At 37.8% G+C, this 9,280-nt stretch overlaps 1 protein-coding gene across 1 annotated transcript; it reads left to right on the forward strand.

Annotated features, from left to right (window-relative positions):
* The first annotated feature begins 849 nt into the window (after window positions 1-849).
* Window positions 850-1,609, forward strand: LOC117293213. Its single transcript, XM_033775436.1, has one exon. It carries the CDS (start codon window positions 859-861, stop codon window positions 1,573-1,575), a length of 717 nt encoding a protein of 238 aa, XP_033631327.1. The 5' UTR covers window positions 850-858; the 3' UTR covers window positions 1,576-1,609.
* Window positions 1,610-9,280: the final 7,671 nt, after the last annotated feature.

Here is a 9,280-nt window from a genome sequence, read left to right on the forward strand (position 1 = left end):
TCAACAAAGTTCTTAACTTGAATGTCGTTTTGATGCAGAGTTTCAAAGTAAAAAAAATAAACTTGGTGAAGAATTTGCAACATCAACTAAAAAATTTGTTTGATCACAAAATTCGTTTGATGCAGAGTTTCCAATGTACAGTTATGTAAAAAGAAAATGAAATTAAGTTTGTACCTTTTTGTAGTCTGCCTTGGTGCGTCTTGACATCATAGCAAACGCCAACGGCACCTGCTTCAGCTTGCCAGAGTCTCCCTTTATGAAGGCGTGGACTGAAAACAGCTGGCTAAACGGACGTCTGACCAGTTTAAATGTTCCGTCTAAATACCAAGTCTTGGCCTTGTCCAGAACTGCAAGTTGTTCATCGGTGAAAAACAGGAGATGTCTAGCCTCACCGACACGAATGTCCTTTCGTAAAAAACCGGCAGGAGTGAAACTCGTGTCCAACTCGAAGTGAAGATCTGTTGGTTCTGGTGGCCTTTGGGTTTGGCGGGAGCGATTAACTGTTCTCTTCAGGTGTGATGGGTTTGGACAGCTGGAGCCGGTGGATGTGATGGCCTCGCTAATTGCCTCCTCCACGATGACTCCAGCTGACCGGAAAACGTCCTGCTTTGCCGTCCTCTTAACTGCAGCAGTCAACTCCACTGCGACATCTCCTCCAGGATGGGCAGGATGGCTGTGGATCTCATGGATGTCAAATGAGAAACTTGAACCATCTTGGCACACAGCCACCCTGCACCTCTTCGACTTGTTACGAACATTACAGAGCCAGGTGGTTGCTTCTTATGGGTGCACTACTTTCCATCATTTAATTGCTACCCAAAAGGTCTTTTTACTGTACAAAAAGGAACTAGACAATATATGACATGTAACTCTCAGAATGGTAAACCTAGAGTAAATGTGGATATTGTATCAAGAGATGAAACTTGGCAGCAGTGGAGTAACCCTAGCAGTTATATATTCCGAGATGTTATAGCAACTGATAACGGCTCTTCATATAACTGTAGGATGACCTCCAGTGGATCAAGGTTATCTGGTATGGAACGAACTTGCACCATTGGTCCAATGACTGTGGTTCCTATGACAACACCATCAATCACAACAACCCAACCAACAACAGAGCATCCTGATGCATCTATTAATAGTACAGCAGCATCACAACAACCAACGTCTTTGGAAATTGCAACAGCATCTAAAGAAGGCGCTGATGGGGCCCCCTCATCCATATCTGCCCTCCCTTGGATTGTCGCATTCCTGGTCACTCTTCTGCTGCTTGTTATCTTGGTCATCATCAACATCATCTTCATTGTCAAGCATCTGCAAAAATCTAAGAGCAAGGAAACGGTTCAAACCAACACAGTGAAGACCGGCAGTGCCGAGGAACAGTTTAAAGGTGACAAGGTACAGTTTAAAGGTGACAAAGCATTTTACAAGGTCCCGACATCCAAAGAGACTTTACAAGATCAATACTGTAGACAAAAAGTGAAAAACGGTAGTAAAGTATCAGAGGAAGATGTCTCAGTCTATGAAGTGGCAACAAAATTACAGAGACCTGTTTATCAGAATGTAAAGTTTTGATATGAAAAACCGGATTGAATGTATCATGGTTTCAAAGGGGATTTAAGATCAATCTAACAAAGTCGCCCAAAGTAGGTACCACTGCTAAGCGATACCTAAATATGTCTTGTTTGTTCACCGGTGTATTTTTTTAAATATCGATGGTATGAATTTGAAGTTGTCTTGTTAAAAATCACTAACAACATTAATTTCCATTGGCAAAACAACATTAATTTGAACATTTAGGTTTCTTGACAAGCATCTGATTTCATCAAGTACCAAGATTGATCTCTAAAGCACAGTGCATACTTCCTGCGAATGTGAATGCGATACAAATGTTGATGTCACATATTCGCACCGAATAATTCGCAGCATAGGATTTGAACTGCCTCTAGCTACCGGGCAATCGCGTTAGTCTAGTTGGTAAGACACTGCTCTAGAATTGCAAGGTTTGTGGGTTCGAATCACACCCGAGTAATACGCCTGTGAACTTTTTTTTACAGGACTCTGGGAAAGTACTGAGTATACAGTGCTAACACACATCGGTGTATGGGTAAAAACCAAAATTAAAATTAATCATTTGCAGCAGGTGAGCTGTGCTCAACTTTTGCGAAGCATTTGCTGCAAAAAAAGAGTTGTGACGTCAAATTCACGTCAAATTCACATTGCATTCGCAGTAAAGTTGGAACCGGGCTTTAGTCATCCAATGATCCTATCTAAATTGTTTTAAAAGCAAAGTATGATGTCACAATACAAATCACTATAGTGATATAGAAGAGTCATCTTAAGATCAACCATATAGCACTTAATGAAATCAGGCAATATTGTATAGTCTTGATCACACACCGGTAAAGGTATTACTAATCCACTGATCTCAAAACCCAAACCTGATAAATTATTTTGTTCTAACAATATTTGTTAGCTTGATCATTATCAGTTTAAACGCACTGGACACACTTGGTAATTGTCAAAGACCAGTATTTTTACTTTGTGTTTCCCAACTCATGCAAAAAATATAACAAACCTGTGAAAATTTGGGCGCAATTGGTTGTTGAATTTGCAAGAGAATAATGAAAGAACAAACAAAAGGCTTCAGCTTAAAGGCAGTGGACACTATTGGCAATTACTCAAAATAATTATTAGCATAAAACCTTACTTGGTGACGAGTAATAGGAGAGGTTGATGGTATAAAACATTGTGAGAAACGGCTCCCTCTGAAGTGACATAGTTTTCGAGAAAGAAGTAATTTTCCACAAATTTGATTTCGAGACCTCAGATTTAGAATTTTGAGGTCTCGAAATCAACCATCTAAATGCACACAACTTCGTGTGACAAGGGTGTTTTTTCTTTCATTATTATCTCGCAACTTCGACGACGAATTGAGCTCAAATTTTCACAGGTTTGTTATTTTATGCATGTGTTGAGATACACCAAGTGAGAAGACTGGTACTTGACAATTACCAATAGTGTCCAGTGTCTTTAAGTCCTTTATTATTTTAGTGCGAAATTACCTCTTTCTCAAAAACTACGTTAATTCAGAGGGAACCATTTCTCAAAATGTTTTATACTATCTACGGCTCTCCATTGCTCGTTACCAAGTAAGTATTTTTGCTGACGGTTATTTTGAGTAATTACCGATAGTGTCCAGTGCCTTTAATAACAAAAAGATTAATTGGACATTTGGCCAACAGAATTGGTTGTTCTGTTTTGAATGTAACAAGAGCTAGGTCATGTGTATTGTCATATAAGTCTCGTGACAATTAACCAGATTTTTTGTTTTTTTTAAAGAAGTGAATTAATTTCAAATACTTCCTCATACATCAACACTTGGTGAACTTTATCAAGGTTTTATTCAAGAAATATGTAACTTGGCACCACAATTTGAACACAATCAGGGTAAAAAAAATTGCATTTTCCATTTTTAGAAGAAAAATAGGAACTGTTCCTGATTGTATTAAATTATGAAAATATTGTATGACTGGTAAGGTTCACAATTATATATAAATCGTGACATAATAGTTAGTTAGTTGCACAGAGGAAAGTGTTTTACATATGATATTGGAATTTGGTATAAATGCCATCAAAAAAACTGTAACCATCACTTCTCTTCAGAACAAGTTCATTTTACAACTCTACAAAGATCGTTCCCAACTCAAGCCACAGAGTGCTATCAGCTTCAAGCTTGAGTCTTGCTTCCCTATGGCGACCATGGATCGAGGGTGTTGTTGCATACAGCTGCTATTCCTGTGTATTTGGCTTGGTTTATTTCCAACCTTTTGCATCAGTGTGAATGGATTGACTGTTGAGGTACAATTATTATCACCAACTGGTGATGTAGTGGAGGATGACACAGTGAGATTACAATGTAATGCTACTGGTATGCAGTTTGGTTATGAAGTGCAGTGGTGGGCATATTACAGCAATAGTAGAACACAAATAACAAGAAATGAAGAGTGCATCGTTTCAAGTTGTAGTCTTGAAACAACAAACACTTCAAGCCGATCAAAGATTGAAGTCCTCACGATTAGAAGCATCAACAGAGACACTGTGTATTATCAGTGTAGTGTGCATAGCCAGATTGACAGTAGCAGTTTAGCTGCAGATGGTGTGTTCTTATGGGTGCACTACTTTCCATCACTCTATTGCTATCCAAGAGGTCCTTTTACTGTACAAGAAGGGAAGGGGCGATACATGAGGTGTTCCTCTGAGATTGGTAAACCAAATGTAAATGTGCATATTGTATCTAGTGGTGAGAGTTACACTTGGTACAAGAGTAGTAACCATTACATGACTAAAAGGCTATATGTTAGAGCCTCTGATAACGGCTCTTCATTTGACTGCAGTATGAACTCCAGTGCATCCAGGTTCTCTGGTATGGAACGGAATTGCACCATTGGTCCAATGACAGTAGTTCCTGTGCCAACGACTGTGGCTCATGTGACAGCATCAAGCACAACAACCAAACCAACAACAGAACATCCTGATGCATTACAACACACAACACACATCGCAGCATCACAACACACAACATCTTGGGAAAGTACAATCGCTTCTGCCCTCCTCGTCACAACCCCACAAAGCACAACAACCCAACCAACAACAGAGCATCCTGATGCATCTATTAGTACAGCAGCATCACCACACACAGCATCTTGGGAAAGTACAACAGCTTCTGAAGAAGATGCTGATGGGGGTCCCTCATCAATATATGCCCTCCTAATGACCACACCATCCAGCACAACAACCCAACCAACGACAGAGCATCTTGATGCATCTATTAGTACAGCAGCATCACAACACACAGCGTCTTTGAAAAGTACAACAGCTTCTGAAGAAGACGCTGATGGGGGCCCCTCATCAATATCTACCATCCTTTTGATTGCCGCATTCTCGGTCGTTCTTCTCCTTTTCTTTGTCTCGGTAATCATAAACATCATCTTCATTGTCAAATATCAAAGGTCTAAGAGCAAGGAAACTGTTCTAACCAACACAGTGAAGACCAACAATGTTGAGTTAATACAGTTTGAAGGTGACAGGGAAATTTACAACGTCCCGACATCCAAAAAGACCTTACAAGATCAAGACTGTCGACATAAAGTGAAAAACGCCAGTAAAAGATCAGAGAAAGATGTCTCCAGTACCTATGAGGCGGTAGATGATTTACAGAGCAACAAGAACCCCGTGTATCAGAATGTAAGGTATTAAAATCAAATACAGGGTATCATGGTTTCATAGGGGGGTTTAAGATTGATTTAACAAAGTCACCCAAAGTAGGTGCCACCTGAAAGTGATGCCTTATGTGTCATCTTTGTTCACCAGAATATATTTTGTATTTCGTTGGTTATGAATTTTGAAACTATCTTGTCAATAAAACACGGACAAAATTTATTTCCAATGGCAAAACAAATTTATACAGTATTTTGAACATTGAGGTTTCTGTCTAAGCACCTGATTGCATCAAGTACCAAGATTGATCCAAGATACACACATTGTAAGTCATTCAATTATCCAATCTTAATTGCTAAGCAAAGTGTATTTCACAATACAAATCATTATTGTGGAACACCTAATGAAATCATGCATTGGTTTAAAGAGTTCAACCCACATTGCTAAATATATTACTATTCCACCGATCTCGAAACCTAAACCTGAGAAATGTATTTGTCGAATAATCTTGACTGGGCACTGCATTTCCTTTTCTTTATCATATAAGTATTTATTTGAATAGAAGCATTTCATAGCTTGGTTTATCACTTTTATAACAAAGAGATTGTATTGACCACTTTAATTACAACATTTGATTTGAAACATTGAAGTTACATAAGTACCTTATGTACATACTATATCCATATGGTTTTTGTTACCCGTTCTTGCCTTAATTGAATATAATTTAGTTTGTAAATATCACCTTGTTTACAAAAATATTGACCTGGTACATTCCAGGGGTTGATTTCACAAAGAGTTATAGGACTAGCCCTAACGTATGACTAGTCCTATAGGAGATATCAAAAACTTAAGGCTAGTCCTAAGTTAGAACGACGAGTAACTCGTCCTAGCTCGATTAACTCTTTGTGAAATCCACCCCTGGACTAGTCCTTTCTTAGGACGAGTCCTTACTTAGGATTAGGACTAGTCCTAATTTCCTAACGTAAGACTAGTCCTATGAGCTATCAAAAACTTAAGGCTAGTCCTAAGTTAACTCGTCCTAACTCGAGATACAGACCCGGTCCCACACTGCAGCAATTGCACTACGCATAATACGCGCACGCTCATTCAACCAATGGAATGCGTTCTCTTTGCGTCGTTATCGTTATCGTTCTCCTTATCGCTGCAGTGGGACTGGGCCTTTGGACTAGTCTTAATCCTTTGTGAAAACCACCCCAGGGCAGACAACCTACTGGCCATGTGAGAAAATGTTACATATTGAGTGGTATTTACCACATAAAGTCAATAGGGGACATAATAATAAGTTTTGAGTTGTGCCCCCTTTTCTTCATATACCAAAAGTTGATCTGGTGCAATCTCCATAAAATGTGACATTCTTTGTTTCATTCCATCAAACTGCTTACTACTAGCTGATATTATAAGAATTCAAGCAGGCTCTGTGACTCTTGTGTAAATAAGATTTCACATAACTAATGGGGCCCATTCCATAGAGCTGCTTAAGCACAAACATGTCCTAAGCACAAAAATAGCTCGCTTATTTTACACATGTTACTGGCCAAACTGTTATGCCATATACACTGCTTGTGACTGGTGTATGGTTGTTGTGTACTAAGCATAACAATTGAGTAGAGTCTTGGTCGGTAATCTGATTTTACTAAGCAGGTATTTTTTGCTTTAAATTTTGTGCTTAAGCAGGTGTATGAAACTGGGCCATGGTCTCTAAACAAAGCGTCTTATTATGTATTGGTCTTTGGACCTATATACTCCTTAAAATATTCTTTATTACCAACATAATTATGAGGATATTCTGTTGATATTTTAACAAGACCATTAATTTTTACTTTCAAACTCTTAAAGGCAAAGTATACCTTTGATATTTACTCTTTTGTCATAATCATATGTTTTGATCATTATGTAGATATACACAATTAAATAACATCTGAAAAATTAATAATTTAATAATTAAATAATTTAACATTGGAGCGAATATATCCACGCAGATTCAATTTTGGGACATAAAAACTTCTTCAAAATGTTTGTCAAAATGCTTTACATTGTCAAACTGTCAAATGCTTCCTTAAAGAGGAAGTGGAGTTGTTCATTTTGAATTTTGATATATTGTCTTCAACCAGTAGATACTATAATCGTAAACATATTTATTTATTTTAATTTTATTTTAAATCTTTAGACATACACAATAGTTACAAGTTGTACAGGGGCTGTCAAGGTTAAAACAAAAGTATAAAACTGTCATCAGAAGATGTGTAAAACCAGACCCCTGCCAACGATAAAAATATAATTATACAATATAAAAAGGTGATTGCACTGAAACATTTTAAAATGACATAAAAGAAATCATTAAATTACAAGCAAAACCAGACTATTGAAAACAAAAAAACTACACCCACAACAAAACACCGCAGCGATAAGAGGAAGGGACAACAATGAAAAATAAAAAACCATAGAATGGACTAAAAACCCTTAAACAATTATTTTGTAAAGCCATTGGACCCTTTCGGTACAGAAAAAAAATAAAAGTTCACAGATTTACAATTACAGAAGGTAGTGGTGAAAGATTTCTGTTGAAATATTAGTCCATGATCCCAAGTGCTCTACTTTTTGAGAAAACAGTAAAACAATATCAATTCTCGATAGCGAGAATTACGGATTTATTTTAAACACCTGTCATGACACGGCGAAACGTGCGGATACAAGGATGGGTTTTCCCGTTATTTTCCCCCGACTCCGATGACCGATTGAGCCTAAATTTCCACAGGTTTGTTATTTTATATAGAAGTTGTGATACACGAAGTGTGGGCCTTGGAAAATACTGTTTACCGAAAGGGTCCAATGGCTTTAAGAGGAACTGTTCCTCAGTGAATTTTGTTTTTGTATTACTTGGCTCAAAATAGCTTTGTTGTACTTTGAGTTGGTCTATACTTTCCTGTTAATTTGATATGTACACATTTTAGGTATACATGTTGCATTGTAAGGCAAAATTGGAATGTACACAAGGCTACATGTTGTATAGTGGGGTTACATATTGCATTTGAGGGCAACATTTGATGGGTCAGAAGTTTATAGCCGTGTTGCATTTAAAGGCGACAATGGATTAAAGCTATTGGGCCTACGCGATGCATTTGCGGATAAAATTTGATATATTATACACAAGTTTTTAGCCTTTGATGCATTTTAAAGAAAATTGTAAAGGCAAAGTTTTTATACACAGTCCACCCGCAGAACACTCGATTTAATAAGTCTCCTTTGTCATTTATCTGCGCGAATAGGCGTGGTTTTTCATGCGTGACCTCGGTTTGAATACTAATTAGTACAAAGGGCTTCTGAAATTCAGTCTTTTTCGGCCTTTTCTGGAAAGTCTCAACCAAAATAATGTACCAGTAAATTGAGACAAAGAGCATATATGTCGTTATGTATTAAAAAAAATCGGTGCAACTCAGTTTTTTTATACCATGGGCTGAATGATGATTATGCTCCCCATGGTATAGACGGGCGCTTTTGTTATTGAATAACTTAGGCTTGGTGGTCAAGGTCACCCATGCCAACGAATAACAGCATGCTGCCCTATCAGTCGATGATGTCATCGTCAGCCAATCACCCGTGCAAGAAAACCATTTTGTCTGTTAGTTGACTTTTTCGTAATGTGAGATTTTGATTAACGGTGGAAATCGCTGTATCGTGACTGGACTATGAACGATCCGGTCTCACTTTTATCATTTCCAGGTAGAATATGAAATAATCTATCCATACATACTAATTGGGGACTGTTGCCGACATTCATAACATGAAAATTTTCCGTGTTTTTGTGACTTGTTTTCTCTGTTTTTGAAGCCATTTTTTACGTACAAATTTCTCTTTTTAAAATTTGCGTTGCACCGATTGTTTTTATACGTAACGACAGATATGCTCTTCGTTTCAATTTACTGGTATTTTGGTTGAGACTTTTCAGCAAAGGCTGAAAATGACCGAATTCCAGAAGCCCTTTTGACTAATTAGTATTCAAACCGAGGTCACGCGTGAAAAAAACGCCGCATATCCCTGT

The sequence above is a fragment of the Asterias rubens genome, chromosome 8 (genome assembly GCF_902459465.1).
Source record: "Asterias rubens chromosome 8, eAstRub1.3, whole genome shotgun sequence".
NCBI classification, from domain to species: domain Eukaryota; kingdom Metazoa; phylum Echinodermata; class Asteroidea; order Forcipulatida; family Asteriidae; genus Asterias; species Asterias rubens.